This window comes from Neofelis nebulosa, chromosome 2 (genome assembly GCF_028018385.1).
Source record: "Neofelis nebulosa isolate mNeoNeb1 chromosome 2, mNeoNeb1.pri, whole genome shotgun sequence".
Classification (NCBI taxonomy): Eukaryota; Metazoa; Chordata; class Mammalia; order Carnivora; family Felidae; genus Neofelis; species Neofelis nebulosa.
The window spans coordinates 130,144,320-130,163,009 of NC_080783.1; the positions used below are offsets into that span (position 1 = coordinate 130,144,320).

At 39.4% G+C, this 18,690-nt stretch overlaps 1 protein-coding gene across 2 annotated transcripts in view; it reads left to right on the top strand.

The window, feature by feature from the left end:
- Positions 1 to 18,690, top strand: part of VAV3 (vav guanine nucleotide exchange factor 3) — a 362,499-nt gene that overhangs the window by 149,597 nt on the left and 194,212 nt on the right. For both annotated transcript variants that reach the window (XM_058716351.1, XM_058716352.1), the window contains exons 3-4: positions 13,774 to 13,832; positions 16,296 to 16,361. In XM_058716351.1, the coding sequence (XP_058572334.1) occupies positions 13,774 to 13,832; positions 16,296 to 16,361 (125 nt within the window). The remainder of the gene's footprint in view (positions 1 to 13,773; positions 13,833 to 16,295; positions 16,362 to 18,690) is intronic.

Sequence of the window (18,690 nt, forward strand, 5' to 3'; positions counted from 1 at the left end):
CTGGGGAAAAGAACCTTAAAAGATCATGTAGATTTTTTAATTCTTTTAATGTTTATTTATTTTTTGAGAGCGAGACAGAGCATGAGTGTGGGAGGAGCAGAGAGAGGGGGAGACACAGAATCTGAAGCAGGCTCCAGGCTCTGAGCTGTTAGCACAGAGCCTGACGCGGGGCTTGAACCCACCAACCATGAGATCATGTCCTGAGCTGAAGTCGGACACTTAACCGACTGAGCCACCCAGGCACCCCAAAAGATCATGTAGATTTCAAAACTTGTTAAATATGTTATATTTTGACAGGATATTTATTTGGGGGGGGTTTAGAAAGGAGGATAATAAGGAGTGCTTGGGTGGCTCAGTCAGTTGAACCTCTGACTTCAGCTCAGGTCATGATCTCATAGCTCGTGAGTTCAAGCCCTGTGTCAGGCTCTGTGCTGACAGTTTGGAGCCTCGATCCTGCTTCGTCTCCCTCTCTCTCTCTCTGTCCCTAACCCACTCACATTCTGTCTCTGTCTCTCTCAAAAATAAACGCTAAAAAAATAATTTTTTAAAAAAGGACGATAATAAAAAGAAAACCGTATCAACACTGAAATATTAGATCTACCATTGCACAGAAACCAATTTAAAGTAGATCTGGCTTGGTTCTCTCTAAAGCATTTCATTACCTAATGTGCCATAGGGATTTTGATGTCGTGGTGGGTCATGAAGGATGCCATCATGGCAAGGGTTTAAAGGCCATGAATTACTAAGGTATTTAGACATGAGTTATCTTGGTAATTTCATCTGTTTACAGATGTTTTCTCAATCGGGAGCTGTGCTTTGCCAGAAGGCGAATTGGCTTTACAGATAAAACCAACCACCTCTGGCAGCGGGTCACTGTGCCTCTGGTGCCTCCAATGTCTGAGTCTGTTTTCAAAGGTAGGCTGGAAGGAGGATCTGAGAAGCAGCTTCTGAAGAGAGAGCAGATGCCTCCCTGGATAACTCTGATGAAGAATTTTCAACTTTGGTGACTTTATTTTTCCTTTTTGTCATATAATTAAACTGTACTCATTCTTCAGGTGAAATACTTCATCTGAGGTTAACCTGAGATAAAATGTGAAACAGAAAAGTGTATCAGAAAAGCAAACAAACAAACTTGGGACCAGGACCATCAGAGTTTGGCACCATATGCTCACTGGGGTCATTTTGCCCATCTGGGCTGATCTACGTTTCTACAGCCTTGGATTGTTTCTTCTGAGCCACTTCTTGATAAACACTAGACCCTAGAGGAAATTCAGATTATCTTGGAATAACCACATGTGCTCAGGAGCTAATGACCAAAGAATACTCCTTGCAAAATATCCAAGTTCCAGAAAAAGAAGTCTTCCAGGACTCCTAATGTCATATCCCTTTCAGGATTTAAAGGCCACAGGTTGTGGAGATCTAAAGTGACAGATAGTTAACACTGCTTCAAAAATAACTATTTAAGTAATTCAACTAAAGTTACTCCTAAAGTGACAATCAGCAAGCACTTGCAATGCAAGAGAGAAGGATTCTCAAAGTGAAATTAAATAATAAAAATAAAAGTTAATCTTCATCTTTTTTCTTAAATCATAATGCAAGTGAATTTGAAAAAGCTGATTAAATTCAATATAATTTGGTTGGAAAGGAAAACTTAATGTATCATGATTGTGCATGCTCCTCAGCAAAGACTGAAAAGTAGAAAAGCAAGATGAAGGGAAAAAACTGCATCAGATGTATTTCCATAGAAACCTTATTTTATGACTGCTGGTTCATGTGTGGTAGAATGTGTGTGCGCGTGCACACACACACACACACACCACAAATAGTTGCAAATCACTCAGTAGGAAACCAGACTACCCCTGCGCCAGTTTGAGATTTGTAGATCCAGCCTAACACAGGTTCAGATTGGCAGCCCTGAGGTGACATATCCCAGTCTCACAGACTTGAGACTCCTGACAGTTCTGGGTCAATTTTTTTGACCATTGTCAACCACAGCTATATCATTGATCCCCACTGGGGCAGCATCAAGTTTCTAAATGATGCCTGGATTTAATCCTCTCTCTAGTGTATCTTCTACACTCTGACGAACTGAAGTCAGATCAGATTTCCTAAAGTTTGCTCAAGCTAGACTCTTGCCTCTGGAATTTGGTGTATCTAGTAATGTTCAAGTTGGGTTGATCCCTTTTTCATAATGCTTGTCACATTCTTTTTCTCCCCTAAAACCAATGTACAGCTAGGCTTTTGTTAAAACAACTTCCTAGGTTTAGGCTCCTTCCTCTGAGCTATTTTATGCCGCAACAGATTAGTATTCTTGACACACTGCTTCTTGACAGTTCATTGTCCAGCTCAAAAATTTTTGCTGGCTCCCCATATAAATAATATATGCAGGCTCCCTAGCCAGGCACTTGAAGCTGTCTGCCTCCAACTTGCCTCTCCAACCCTATTTCACACTCATCCAATGAGTGTTCTAAGGGCCAAGCCTGACATGTGATAGGTGATGAATGTCCTGATGGGTGGCCATCAGATTGACTAAGAGAACAGTCAAATAATTGACATGTGTAGACAGTGGGGATGTGTTAAGTAGAAAAGGCCTGTGTGTGTGGTGGTTTCTTCCTCACCATAGTGGCTCCCTACTCCCTTTTTAAAGTCCATTGTTTTAGCTTCCGCTGCTTCCACTGGAGATGGCCATAGGCATCAAGAAGTGTAGGCACTGGCTCTTTGACCACATCAAGCTCTGACACCCTGGGAGTGCCACGTCACTCTTAAGCTACCACCTATACTTGTAAACTGAGGAGTTTGGTCCAATCTTTTCTCCATCATGGATCTGTTTCCTTTTCTGCCATAACTCTAGGCACTTTGAAAACTTTTGTCTAGACTTATGCTGTCCACTGTGGTAGCCCTTAACCACATGTGGCTATTGAGCATTTGAAATGTGCCTAATCTGGGGGTGTTTGGGTGGCTCAGTTGGTTAAGCATCTGACTCTTGATTTCGGCTCAGGTCATAATCTCATGGTTGTGAGATCAAGCCCCACGTTGGGCTTCATGCTAGATGTGGGGTATGCTTAAGCTTCTCTCTCTCCCTCTATTCCTCCACAGCTTGTGCACGTGCATATTCTTTCTTTCTATTCCCTCTCCATTCCCCCCTCCAAAAAGGAAATATGCCTAGTCAGAATTAGGTGACCTGTAATTGTAAAGTACACACCAGATTTTGAAGATTCAGTATGGAAAAAAATACCAGCATAAAATGTTTTGATTTAGATTTTGATTACATAGTGAAATTATAAGTTTTAGGTATAATGAACTAAATAAAATATATGATTAAAATTCACTTCACCTGTTTTTATGTTTTCTGGTTTTATGTTTTATGTAGCTTCTTAGAATATTAAGGTTGTGTATGTGGTTCACATATTTCTATCACCCATCTCAGCTCTAGAAACTCAGTTTCTTTTTCTTCTTTTAAATTTTTTAAAACGTTTATTTATTTTTGAGAGAGAGAGCACGGGAAGGGGAGGGGCAGAGAAGGAGGGAGACACAGAATCTGAAGCAGGCTCCAGGCTCTGAGCTGTCAGCACAGAGCCTGATGCGGGGCTCGCACCTGTGAACCATGAAGTCACGACCTAAGCGGAAGTCAGATGCTTAAACAACTGAGCCACCCAGGCGCCCCTGGAAACTCCATTTCTTACATAATGAAGAATTAGTTTACCTGCTTTTTAATTGTTAAAGCGTATATGAAAATGAGTACTTTTAAGAAGTATGAAATGACCAGTGTTACTAGAACATAGAGATGTGAAAGGAGTGTCCTGTTACTCTCCCAGTCTTTCAGGTAAAGGTGTGTTCTCCTAGGTGATTTGAAAAGTGAGAATAACTTACACCTCCTTATTCTCTGTGAGCAGTTCTGAGGCTGGGACTGAAAATGGGACATTTTCAGGTTGGCACAAGGGATGTGTTCTGCTCCACTGTCAGATCCTGTCATTCTGGCATTGCCTTTTTGTTCCCGGACTCTGCGATTTCATCCTTTAAAGTGGTAATAGCTGTGTGGGCAGCATTCAGGTAGCAGAAATGTTTGCAGGAGGGTTGCATGACTTTGAAAGTACGTCAAGTGTGGAAAATGTGTTGACTTTGACCCAGCTGTATGATTTGTGGGCAGCTTTGACAATTCATTTTATTTTCCAAGTCCCTTAAGTCACATAGAACGTTCCCTGTGTACTTGAGATACTTAAATGATTTCTCCTCTGGCCTGATGCTAATGCACAGGATGTGTCTGCTTCAAGTGAGTTGTGTGAATGCACCAAGGCTCCCAATGAGCTGGCAAGACAGAGCTGCTCTGCTAGAGTCGTTACTGAGATGGGGTGGGGAGTAATCACTGTTTACCTGCGGGACCCACGGTGAAATTCCCATGCTTGGTAGTGAACATTAAAATGGCCACTTAGTCTTTGTGGATTATATCTCTGCTCTGCTTAGAGGCAGGGAATCACTTGCAAATATGGTCATGTTTTCAGAACTAAAGCGTTTGTTTTACAGTTGTGTACAAACGATTGAATTCTTTAATATTTGCCTCCTGAGTTCAACATACTGCAACACACCAGTGTAAATTTAGGAGAAGCAGTGAATATTTGTGTTTGTTCTGATTTCTAACTAAATACTGTGCTTCCAGACAGCTAACTCTGCACTGCTGAATCCCAAGTTTCATCTCTGGTATTTGGACCCAGAAGATGGTTCAGACAGCATTTGGGAAAAGTTACTTACAGCCTCTTTTACTTGGTGGGAGAAAATTAACAATGCTGCTGCCAGTTTGCCTTTTTTCTGCCTACGCTGTAGTAGAAATATTTTTATTTTGACACCATCTGTGAATTGTAGTAACATGAATTTTATGCTCTGGTAGGGTTTCTGTGAAAGGTTCTAGAATCTCTGGAGCACAGCAAGCCAGGTGGTTGGGCAGGGCTAGACATGGAAGGTATGGGGAGAGTAGGGTGAGCCTGGAAGGGCATAGGGAGTGTATCAGATCTACTGAAGACTCCTGAGTGCTGGTGACTTCATCTCTTCGTGAGGGGTAACATTTAAGAATTTCAAGGTAGACACGGAGTTGGTGGTGGTGTATGACATGGACACTTCTGAAGTGTCACACAGCCTGTATGATAGCAGAGTAGAAGACGAGTTTGAGGGGAGTGAAACTGAAGGCGTGGAGACACATTGCAAGGCCGTTCCAGTAAACGAAGTAAGAATTAGAGCTTGGGATAAGCCAGAGACGTGGAAGAAAGAAGGAGTTGGATCTGAGAGAGATGCAAAAGGTTGAAGTGATAGGATTTAGGTGTGTGAAGGACAAGTACAAGTCTGAAAGATTTCCCAGTGTCGGGACAGGAGTGAGACTGTAGGCTCCCTGGGCATAGGAAGGGGAAGCAGGTTTGAAGGAAAGGTACTCTTTTTGGGGTCTTAGAGGTAGAGCTCAGAGGCCCAGAATGCACAGACAGCAAGACCATGGTGGTATAGAAATGGATCCTGAGACAAGTGCAGGTCCGTTTGGTTTAGAAAAAAAAATTTTGCTTAATAATATAAAAACGGGGCAAAAAAATAAGAGACTCTTAAATACGGAGAACAATCAGAGGGTTGCTGGAGAGGTTGTGGGAGGGGGCATGGGCTAAATGGGTAAGGGGCATTAAGGAATCTATTGAAATTATTGTTGCACTATATGCTAACTAATTGGGATGTAAATTAAAAAAATAAATTAAAAAAAATTTTGCTTAATGACGTCATCTCTTGGAACCTGCAAAATACCCACAGTAAGAAAAATATTATTCAGGAAATGGCAACTACAAAAAGCTTCTCAGACAGTAAGGTACGTGTGAATCTGCTCTGAGTAGGCAAGTGTTCTCATGGAGTGGGTGGTTCAGAGGATGGTAATTCTCTATTAACCTGCAGACAAAGAGTTGGGGAAATTCCCGATTGCCTTTCAAGATGTATTCCAAGGTCACCTTTTCTAAAAAGCCCTTTGAGCCATCCTTGCTCTAGCCTTCAGGCCGAGGGGGACATCTGGCCTTGCTCTCTCCCCTGGGCTGCAGGTGTTCTTTGTAATACCAGGTCTGTGTTTTTACTTACTACCTATATGCTCTTTCCCTCCCAATGAATGGTGGGTTTTTTGAAAGGGGGAAGTATATAATCTCTATTTTGTTACCTTCAACATGTGGAGTGTATCAGGTATATCTAGCCTATAGTGAGTGTTCAGTAAATGTTCACTGAATAAATTCAGGGGATTTATATACAGCGTGGTAAAGTAGAAAGAGAAATAGTCTGGACAGAAGAGAGAGGACCTGGGTTATGACACCAATTCTGCTATTGGTTCTTTGACCCTGAACGAGCTAGTTAATTTTGCTGGACCTTGGTTTCCTTATAGGCAAAGGAGGTTGAACAAGAGTCTAGGAAATCCATGAATGGTCTTCAAGAGATTCCTGGATTTCTTGAGATGAAATGCAGAGTTGTGTATACTTATGTAGGTGTGTATATACATATATATATACACAGACACACACACGTACATACACATACATACACATACATACATACAGGTCCACTCCAACCCCCGAGGAAAAAACCAAGGACTTTCAACGTACTTCAAAGGGAGCTATAACTTAAAATAATTAAGAACCATTGAATAAAATGTGGTAGCTTTAAAATTTCTGTATTGGATGGAGTTTGGGAGATGTGGCCCTGTGGGGGTGAGGTTTAACCAAAGGACTGGTCTTGAAATTGCTATTAAATGACAGCCTACTTACATAGATTTTTGTATTTATTTGAGGCAATGAGGCATGGAGATTATGGGGAGATGTATGCTAAAGCTTCTCTAAACCCATCCCTTTGTACTGTCCCTTCTTAGAGCTTTTTAAATTCTATGTGAACTGTATGTGATTATAGTTCTTGTTATGTGTTATCTTCATGAGTTGACTAGGCATGGGGCATTCTCTTTAACATTTGCTTTGGCAAGGTCAAGTGTGATTGTTTTTGGGCTCTTAGAGTTACTTTTGCATGACAGGAGTTTTTGTTTTTGTTTTCTGAATATTTGCATGGAAAATTAATTACATGAGAGAAGAAAATGAATAAATAAGGAAAAAAATTTACCATCCACAATCTTTTTTTTTTGAACCTAATGAATGCTATAGTTAGATAAACTTAGTGACTGTTGGCAAGTATTAGACACTGGCCATCATGTACTTGAACAGAGGTATAACCTTTTAGATGTATGCACAGCCATTGGAAAGCTTCGTGTTACATCCTGTGTTAACTTGAGATAGATATCTCACATTGTATTTTCTGAAGTGCTTTGCAAAGACCACGTGTTATTTTACTAATGATGACGGTGACCACAGTGGCATGAGGAAATAGCAGAAGTATGGGACATCCTTTTATATACTTTTTATAGACAGAGACTGAGAGAGGTAAAGGAGCTAAGGCACAGAGCATATGCTTAACTCCCATGGCCACCCAGCTAGTGAGAGACAGAGCTGAGATTTGAACTCAGAACATCTGGGTCTTTTTTTTTTTTTTTTTTTTTTTTTAAGCAACATTTGAAGAGTTCAGTTATCTGCCAGGCAGATTTTTTAATTAAGTTTTTAATTTTAATTCTAAGATAGTTAAGATACAGTGTCACATTAGTTTCATGTGTACAAATAGTGATTCAACAATCCTATGCATTATTCAGTGCTCACCATGATTAGTGTACTCTTTAATCTCCATTAGAACATCTGAGTCTTAAGTTTTTGCTCCTGACCAGGCCAGGAGGCCCCTAACCTCCTAAAAGGAGGTTCTTTTTTTTTTTTTTCTGTAGGGCTTTACTTTTGAGGTTTCAAAACAGTAAGTATAGACTAATTCTTACTTTTATGATCATTACCAAGGCCTGCACAAACAATACATAATTTGGATGCATTTAACCTATATAGATACTCTTTTGTACACTTCAATTTCATTTCTCATGGTGCACAATCTTCTTGATACAGAAATATTGTTCAGTTCATCTTATCTGGCTGTTCCGCTTTGCTTTGCCTGTAGGGGAGGTGGTCCACACATTTTCTAGCAGCATCCTACAGTATTCAAAGCAACAACCAGGTGTTTTAGGGAAGATGTAAAATGTGCTGCTAGAACTATGACACTAAGCTGCAGTGTATCTTAATAGGGCAATTTACTGTGTGAAATTAGAATTGCAAAGAAAATTAAGATAATGAGGTCTGTTGATTTCCTAGGAGGCTTAAGGTAAAATATATTAGTCTGATAGTCACCATCTGGTTGGGTTTAGAATTAGGCTTCTTTGAGAGTCTGGTGTCTGGCGTGCCTGGGTAATACCAGGTCTCTGGGTTGCACCTGACTGAGTCTATAAGCCTGTGTTTCTGTCTGAATTATTCAGTCCAGCACTCCCAGCCAAGTTCTGTCTGAGTTATGTCCTCTGAGCTTTTCCTCCATGACCACATGGGGCATTTACTCTCAGCCTGGAAGAACCATGATGTGGCGTTCCTGCCTATAGCTTCAGCTGCTGGATGATAACTTGATGCTCTGGTGCTGCAGTGCTACAGAGCTTTCTTGAATGACTAAGCTTGTCTTGCACTTGGGGTTCGAGTCTACAGCCACCAGATTGCCTTGTAGAGCCCACCTCCCTGAAGTGTCACTTCCCTGGGAACTAATGGTGAGTTCAGCTCTCTGCTTCTGAATTTTGATAATAGCCTTTCCATTAGATCAGGGAGAAGTATGTGTGTATGTATATATATGTGTATATATGTGTACATATGTGTGTGTATATATATACATATATAATTAAATTTATATGTATACATATACTATAAATATATTGTTATATTTATATATTATATGTTTTATTATACACACACACACACACATATATATATATATATATTTAAGTTTATTTATTTTGAGAGAGAGAGCACGAGCAAGGGAGGGGCAGAGAGATTGGATCCCAAGCAGGCTCTGTGCTGTCAGCTCAGAGCCCAATGTGGGGCTTGAACCATGAGACCATGACCTGAGCTGAAATTAAGAGTTGGATGCTTCACCGACTGAACCACCCAGGCACCCCAAGGAGAGGTTTAAGAGGTAAAACTTCAAGGTAGAGTACTCAAGTAGATAAATCCACAATTAACTAGAACTTTTTGGCAGATGTGTGTATTGGTTCCTATGGCTCTCTGTGGTTGTTGTCTATGGCCATGGCTTCCTTAACTCAGGAACTTAGAAGTAACTGTAACATACTGCTTTTGCATGGATGACTTCTTTTAATTACAAACTACATTATCAACAGCATGAATAGGCTGGATAAGCAGAAAGTAAGAATTTTCTTGAAGGTCTCATGAAGAGAATAGTTAAAATTGGTAGCTTTATTAGTTTACAGTTCTTATTGAAAACTTTTATGGCTTTTAAACTTACTAATGGGGATGGTAAAAGTAAAGAGCTCAAACTAAATTAAAATCACCATTAAGGGGAGAAATTTGATGGGAAGGGGTTGCCACTGTATATACTGCCTCTAGACTTGAGAGAGGCAATTCTTTTTCATATTTAATATTTAATTTTCATAATGGTCTCCTTCTTCAATTATTCATTCATTCCCTGCTTGTGCCAGGCTAAGCTCTTTACATATTTTTACCCATATTATCCCCAATCCTCGCAACAATTTTGCAAGGTAAGTATTAGTCATTCATTTGTTTGAGCAACAAATATTTTTGTATTAAGTGGTTGTTATGACCCTGGCTGTGAGCTAGGTGGTAAGAGTGGAACAGTGAAGAAGCAGTTTGAGTTCCCTTACCTTGAGGTGTTGTTCATTGTTGAATGGAGAGACAGTAAATAGGTCATTAGAGTGCCTTGTTACCTTCTTAATATACTCTTCGGGGGTGTATAAATGCGTAAAAAGTTTTTGAAGAGCAATGGTTATACTTTTGACATCCTCATCTTGTCTAAGAATCTTTCCTCTAGAAATACCTGCACACAATTGAAAAGATAATTGGCAAGGATGGTAATGCCACCATTGTTCTAACAGGCAAATGTTGAGAAAGCACATTGGCAGCAGAATGGTCAAATCATTGTTACACTCGTATGCTGTAATGTTGTACAGCATTAAGGTGAATGAGGTAGATCTGTATGTGTTGACACAGCTGTCTGGGATATATTATTAAATGACAAACTCAGGTTGTAGAAAAGTCTGTATAATAGGAACATATTACCTAAAATAATAATCATGAAGAAAAGGGAACAAAATCGTGCAGGAGTCACACCAGATTTTTAGCTTTGGTGCCCTTTAAGCAGAGGTGTGTGTATGGTGGGAGTGGGGGGACAACTTCTGTGTGTTACTGTGTTATTTCAGTTTGACAAAATAAACATGAGTCCTTTTCAGATGTTTTAAACAGCAAAGGTGATAGGTAGAGGGCAGAGTTGTGTCCTACGGGAACACAAAGGACCCAGACTGGAGTGGGAGATGTCAGAGAAGACTGTGGTAGAGGGAATGGCCTGTCTGAATTCAGGATGTTCATGGTCAGCATGAGGAGAGACACAGAATAAGTGTCCTGCTCAGGAGCATCCCAGTAGATGGCTTTGGAGCTGGCCACCTCTATACTTTAAAGGTTTATCCAGGTTGTCCTGAGTTCTTCTTCACTTTGCCTCCACAATACATCAGCCACTCTTCTTAAATACTTCTCACATTTCCACCTCTTCTCTATCTCAACTGCTGCTGGTGTAGACTTCTCATTTCTCAACTGGATGATTGAACCCCCCCGCCCCCCAACTACTAGGTCTCATGACTCCTTGTCTGTATCCCATGTCCTTCTACCCCTGTTTATCCTTCACTGTGCTGAATGATCTTCTAAAAGTGCAGTTTTGACCTGGGTATCTTCCTTTTTAAACTTTATAAATGATCTTTCATAGATTTTGGGATCAATCCCACCTTCTAAAGCAAGCATATAGAAGCCCTTCTTACCTCTTCCACCTTCCTCCCAAAGTAACTGTTACTTATATTATCTGGAAATATTTTACTTTCCTTAAAAATGCTGCTCTTCTTAACAAACAAGGAATAACATGGATTTACTAGTTGGTGGTTGTCCTATTAACTTGCAGATATTCTGACTAAGTTACCCCTTTGTCAGTTCATGTCTGTAATTTCATATTATGTTGAGGTAACAATTTATAAATCAATAAATTTCAGGGAAAATAGTCTTGCTGCCCTTGGGGATATTTTCTTTTGTAAATATTCTTGAATGAATGTTTCTAATGTCAGGAGAATCTGGCATTAATTTTTATACTTGTCTATTCCAAATCCGGATATGCTCCACCTTTATAGAATACACACTGTTCTAAAAACACTACATTGACTAAACAGACTTATTTGCTTTGGCTAAACTTAGAATTAATGGATGGACTTGATGTACGATCAGATAGACACAAAACTGAGAGATGGTCCTGAGAGATTTACTTTAAGACATGCTATGTATTATTCTTCCATCCTTCCTGTCCACTGAATTTGTATCTTTATTTTTATATTACTGAATGGTAATAAGTAATATTTTTAAGTAAATAATAGGAGTTGATTTCATCTTGGTGATTTTCAGAAATGTTTGTACTTTATAAACATGTAATACAGGACTAAAGTGATAGACTGTCTTTTGGCTCCCCCTGGCGGACAATTGTACACAAAACTCAAACAACGGTCTTGGATGGGGATGGTTGTGAATAGTACCAATGGTGGGAAAAGGGACACAAAATACATTCTTACCTTTAGATACGTTATAGTTATTATAGAAAATATCTCAAAGAATAAAATATATTTCTATTATAATGTAAAATAGCAGTGGTGAAATATATCACGTAAAATACCTAATACTAATGCTATTGCTGTTTTTCTTGAGTAATGGCAATGCTGGGACCACAGCGTAAAATAGAATTTCAGATAGCAGATTTCACACCACAGCTTTAAAACGGTGTGCATCAGGATAAGGTTGATGCTAAAATTTGACAGTATTATTAATTCATGTGTCTACTACTTAGATTATTCCAGAATCTTCCAAAAGCTAGATATTTCTCAGTAATGCATAATTTTGTAATTTTAGCAAATGGTTATTTTTGAGTTAGCTTATTTTGATAAACTTATTATTTGTTCATTCATGATCTTCTGAATTTACAGATTCACTGAAGATTCTTTTATCTTTATTATGGGGAATTAATTGATACCTGATTGTGTCTTGCTTTCATATCAGATGTTCAAAAAAGTTAAACCAGGAAGAAATAGCATAGTCTTTCAATTAAACTTTATTTGTCTATAATGATAATTTTATATAATAAAAGTTCACCTTTACTGGGTGAATCATTTGATGGGCATTATCTCACTTAATCTTTTCAGTAACCCCATGGGGAGGCTGGTAGTTAGTTGTCCTAACCCACATTTTATAGAGCTTAGGAAAGGTGAGCTTAGCTAAAATCTGTGAGCCAGGGCTCAACCAGATTCTCTTGCTCCAGAGCTATCTGTTTATAACTTCAGCAGTGTACTTCTTCCTGAAGTAGGCAAGAGATAGGTACACGTGTGGCTAATACTCTTTAAGAGATTTCTGTGGCATACTGAGACATTGCTAGTAGGTCTTGGTATTTGAACTGAGGAATTAGAAGATGAACTCAGCTCAGAGAGAGATTTTTGCCTTCCCCACCCCTCATTTTGAATAGGACTTACAGAAGAACCTCTTTAAATTTTGTTTAGTTTTGAGAGTTAGGACAAATTATATCTGTTATCATAGAAATAGGTTTCATGAGAAAAATACATTTTAGCTCTTTGGGTTCATCACTAACTCTTTGAGCAAGATAATCTTAGGTGTAAAAGTGGCAAGGAAGGGTAAAATCGCTAGGTTCTAAAACTATAGCAGGGCACATTTAGACGTAGGTACCAAGGTCTTCATAAGTAATCATTTAGATAGATAGATAGATAGATAGATAGATAGATAGATAGATAGATAGATAGTCAAGGGATTAGGAAACTCTGAAAATACTCAGAATAATTTTCTTAAAGTTAGCAATTATAAAGAATAGCTATCATTTAAACAGTTATCATGTATTATCTTCTTAATTCTTACAGTAACCTAATGATTATTAATTACCTAACTATGATTATAGGCAGTATCCAGATGATAAAACTGAAGCGTAGGGTAGTTAGGCAGTTTGCTGGAGGTTTTTGGCTAAAGAAATGTAAAGCCAGGATTTGAACTCGTTTGAACTAGCTCAAGAGCCCACACTCTAAACCACTTGGCTGTATAGCAGTGCTTTCCAGTAGAACTCTCTGTGATGATGCAAATGTTTGATGACTGTGTATTGCAATACAGTAGCCACTAGCCAGATTTGGCTACTGGGCACTTGAAATGCGGCTAGTACAACTAAGAAACATTTAAATAGCTTGTCCGTGTGGCCAGTGGCTACTGTACTTGGACAGAACAACTTTACAAGATCTTTCAGATTCTGTAGAAGTGGAGATAGAAGACCTTTAGTATTACCTCATCTAACTTCTTGCTTTAATGATAAGGAAACTGTAAACCAGATGCTTAACAATCTGCTTAGAGTAACAGTTAAAGAAGGGACTAGATTATAACCCAGGAGTTTATAATTTTCAGAAACCGCTCTTCCCATTCTGTACTTTTGTTGGTATCTGCAAATTTACATTTCTGCTGCCATTGTTAATCTTAGATTGTAAGATTATCTTTGAAAAAAATTCTTATCTTTCCCGAAGTACATGTCTAATTAACGCTTTCCTTTTTTTCTCAGGTTATAGAAACACTGTCACGACTTTCTCGCACACCTATAGCGTTGGCCACAGGAATCAGGTAAGCTTGATTCAAGTGTTCATTTGCTCAATGAATGTAATGATTATTTACTGAATGGTTACTATTTGTAAAAGACTTTGCATACAGGGACCATATCTCATTCATGCACATACAGTGCATGGTATTTCAGTGCCTACTACACATTTGAAATCAATTGAGCAAGTAAGAACTTATTTATAGAGTTGAATAAGATACATTGGCTAAACATCATTGTCAATTCACTACTGACTGTTACCGGTAGGGTTCTTTGTTTTCTTAATTTCCTCCAACATTTCATTTCATTACATACGATTCATCAAAACAAACACAAATGCTCAAGTAAATACACACTTAAAAGATGTTGTAGTACATTTATTTCCTATAGTCCATAACCATAACTCACAACTTTTAGGAATTCAAAAAGTAAATCAGACAAATATAAAATAATATGTGTACAAGGATATGTGTTGAGGATTGGTACTAAGTGAAAAAGTTGGAAATAGGTTAAAGTAATTGTGCCATCTCTGTGCAATGGAGTATTATGCAGTCAGTAAGCATGGAAATAAATGTAGATGTGTATATCATGTTGGACTTTTTCTGTTTACTACATTCTCAAGTTATATCAGTCAGAAAATCGTATTCTTAGTAACATTAATGATAGTTTCAGTAGCTACACAGCTAGGCCCCATAGAAATGGAATGGATCTCATTTTTTACCTTGTTTTCTCAGAGGTCCATTCCTTAGTCTCCAGCCTTTATGGGGCTCTGTGATGCTGTCTCTCTCCCTCTGTTGCTTCTATTATTCTGTGTCCAACTCACATTCAGGTTTTAAGAAGAGGATATAAGCACATTTTACAGGACTGATCAGCAGTAACTAGGCAGCCCCTTCCCTGGATACAAAGCCTAATGACCTCAGGGAGGATACCCTGCGTACCCTTTTTTGGAAATGGGCTGTGACTTTGGCAGCTTCCTACAGAAGTAATCTCTAGGCTGGGTACATGTTCAACACCTTGCAATTTGCTCTACATGATTCATCTTTCCATCTTAATATTTATTTTATGTCATTATATGTAAACAGATTTTGAAATAAATAGCCTGATTCTATTTTGATGTATTTATGCATATTTTTTTAATGTTTTTTATTTATTTTTGAGACAGAGAGAGACAGAGCATGAATGGGGGAGGGGCAGAGAGAGAGGGAGACACAGAATCGGAAGCAGGCTCCAGGCTCTGAGCCATCAGCACAGAGCCCGATGTGGGGCTCGAACTCACGGACCGTGAGATCGTGACCTGAGCTGAAGTCGGACGCTTAACCGACTGAGCCACCCAGGCGCCCCAGATGTATTTATGCATATTTGATTCTGAAAGCATATATATTAGAAGGTTTTTCTTTCCTTCTTAATTATTCTTATCTATATTTTCAAATTTTCTGCAGTGAACTTCATATAAGAGCATAATCAAATGTGCCGGAATTTATTTAAAAAAAAAGTATTTTGAAACTTTAGCATTTCTCACATTTTAATTTACTTGAAAAATGTAGCTTCTTTAAATGTCTTAAGTATTCAATTAATCCATAAGGCAGTGTGAAAATCTGCTTTTCAGTTTATTAAATATAGTTATCACTTAGTGCTCATTTATTATTTTGTTGGATCCTCTTATTTTTGTGAAATATGACATGCTGGCTGCATGTAAAGAAAGTAAAACTTTTGGCATGATAGTATAATTATGCCTGTGTTAGACATGCACTCGGGCATTATGTGGGTGTTATGAAAAAAGTTCATAGTACAGTAGGCAAAAAAAAGAAAGTCAATGGCTAGGAATTAGGGGATAAATGAAAGTGCTTTTCTTTTAATAGGGGACAAAGAAAACATCCTACTCTTCCTAAGGTCTGGGTTTCCTCCTTTGTCCAATAAATGAAAATAAAATACACAACATAAATATCTTGTCCAAGTAGAGAAGTCTGCGAGAATCAATCATATATTGAGGGCATGATATGTTGGTCTTCTAATAATTTTTCTCTATATTTGGTGAGCTGAGTCACGTGAAGATGACTGTTACCAAACTATCTGTCAGTCAGATCAGATTCCATAGGTGAAAAGAGATGGTGCTGAACACAGGGGCACTTGGGCAGCTGCCTGTTCTCTGAACTGGGGAGCTGCAGTGGCCGCATTGTGGTGAGCCTGCAGGTAAGTGGTGTGTGGCACATCAGATGGGCACCTTAGCATGGCCACAGCTGCTCACGTAACTGCGATGACCACGGTAATTGCTCCAGATAATTTGGGGTAGCAGGTGTCACAGCCTCCCTGGGGGATTCCCTGGGCAGCCACGGGACAGGCACTTTGGGAGACCCCCAGGATGTTGTGTTACACATGGTGACTGACCTGACCACTTTGGTGGCAGCTGAGCTCATGCATTTAGTGAGAAGTAAATGCCTAGCCTAGCTGTTGATAATTTCACCCTTTTCTCCCTTCTCCCTCTCTCCTAGGCCCTTCCCAACAGAAGAAAGTGTTAATGATGAAGACATTTACAAAGGCCTTCCTGATTTAATAGAGTATGTTGGGCATCTTCAGCAAAATTAAAGCACTGCCAGTTTTTGCATTCTTGGTGGATTTTAACGATGGATGTTAAAATAGCTTTCAGAAGTGGAAAAGTGGCTTAATGATTAAGACGTGTAAGAATTCACCTCAAACTAGTGATGGAAAGCTTCACGAGAGAACGTACTTTGTAGTTCCTATGGCATGCCCGACACCGTGCCAGTCCTTAAGACAAGTAAAGAAAACAGACTGCAATGAAGTCGAATTTGGAAGTTTCTTAAAGGCGTACTAGAGGTGGTGGGTAAAACTGGGGTGGACAATTAAGGAACAAGGACAAAGAAACAGGATCTACTAGAATTGTAGGGCAGATAGTGCGTGCTTTGTCTGTTCAAGGAAGGGCGAGATTAGTGTGGGCTGGAGTTATTTAGGGAGTTTCATTAGATGGTGTTTGTTCTGCACAGAGAATCCTTTTGGGTTTTATTATTTAATAGTCAGGAAAGGCAAAGGCCTTTGCACCTGATTATCTTCTGCTGATTGAGTGACTTGTGCAGATTACAAATAAATATAAGACATGATCCCCACCCCTCAAGGAATTAATGACAAAGACCAGGCTTGTTTGCAAAGAATTATAATAAGAAATATATTATGCTCCAGGAGGGATTCAGGTTCTGTGGAAATTCATCCATTCATCCACTCATCCATCCTAATACACTAGCACTCCAACCTTGTTCTTGCTGTAGGACCTTTGCACTTGCTCCTTCTGCCCTTATGGCTGACCCGTCACCTTTCCCATTTTTGCTCGGATGTCTCTCCAGAGAGAGGCCTTCCTGACGACTGCATCTGAAATTGCTGTGGGCCCTTTACTTAGCTATGTGGTTTTAAGGCAATCACTACTGCCTGAGACCATCTTTGTTTGCTTCATTTGTTGTCCACGTCCTCGTTCGAAGGTCAACTTGGTGAGATCAGGGACTTAACCTTGTTCTTGGCTGTCGTCCTAGAACTTTACACAGCATCTGGTGAATAGTAGGTCCTCGATAAATATTTGTGTTCTGAATGACTAAGCAGAATTGCATTAAGCATCTACTGTTTCAGCATTTTGCTTCAGGCCCGAGCTGTTTAGTTTTATAAAAAAGAGCTTATTGAGAGCCCATAACCATGTTACATGCATTATTTTGTGGTATACACACACGATGAGGTTCCTAGTATCCCAATTTATGAAGGAGAAAACTGAATTGTGGAAAGCTAAGAAACTTGTTGACGGTCATAGCTAGTAAATTTTAGTCTTTGGATTTGAACCCAAACAGTTCTTACTCCAGAGCTTAGGCTCTTCCTCATGGCAGTGACCCCAGGAAGCACCTTGAATTGCCCATCTGGGAACTTCCTGTAGAAGAGCAGAGGACAGTGCTGACAGGAGACTCTGGGATGGCTGCTGAGCTGCTCTTCCCAGAATAGGTTTCACTTGCATGGGCCTTGAAGTCTTATATTTTAAATGTGAATTAAGGATAGTTTCTTATCTCTTGTTAACACCTCTAAGAACTCACGGATCTTGAGCAAGATTGATGCTGATCATCTCATTGAATTGGCTACAGTCTTCATAAAGTGACTGTAAGGTTACTGGTATTATAACCAAATCCTCTGAAATGTTAGGAAGATTATATTATTTCTAGAGCTATTATGATGTTCTTTTTTGAGCCCTGCCAATTGTTGCTTACAGCTACTAATTTTCCTAGCTTTTCCCCATTTTTTTTTGGTGGATGTCAGGATAAATCCTGTGAGGGTGCATCCCTAGCTAAGTTTGGAGAAATCTGGGCTCCTGATCCAGCTGCTCTGAGATAGCAGTTCATGTTCTGTGAGATGCAGCCTGCTTCAACTTTCCATCTGGTGGTAGAAGGTCTAAATATGGTTATTCCTGCAGGTGCTTGCTTTGAGTTTGCTATGACACCTTGATTTTCAGTCTTAGCTTTGTTAAGATCTCTATGGCTCATATCCTTAACTCTGACTTTTGGGGGTGAGTCACCCCAAGGGAAGCCCCTGGAACAAACACTGCAGTGGGAATCCTACTCTCCACTGCAGTGGGAATCATTCTCTTCTCACATGGAGAGAAACAGACACAGGCTGGAATGGAGGTGTGAGGCGGCTGGGAAGCACAGTGTCTTTGCTTTTTCTACCTTGATGATCAGGGTGTCACTCTCGCCCATGTATAAATGGCCTGGACATGGGAGAAGTAACATAGATTATTGTTGAATTGTTGACCACTGGAAGAATCACAGGTGTCCTTTCCCACTCCCCCCAGCTTCATTTTATACAGGTCAGGAATTATTGACCAAACTGTTAGCAGGAAAAGCT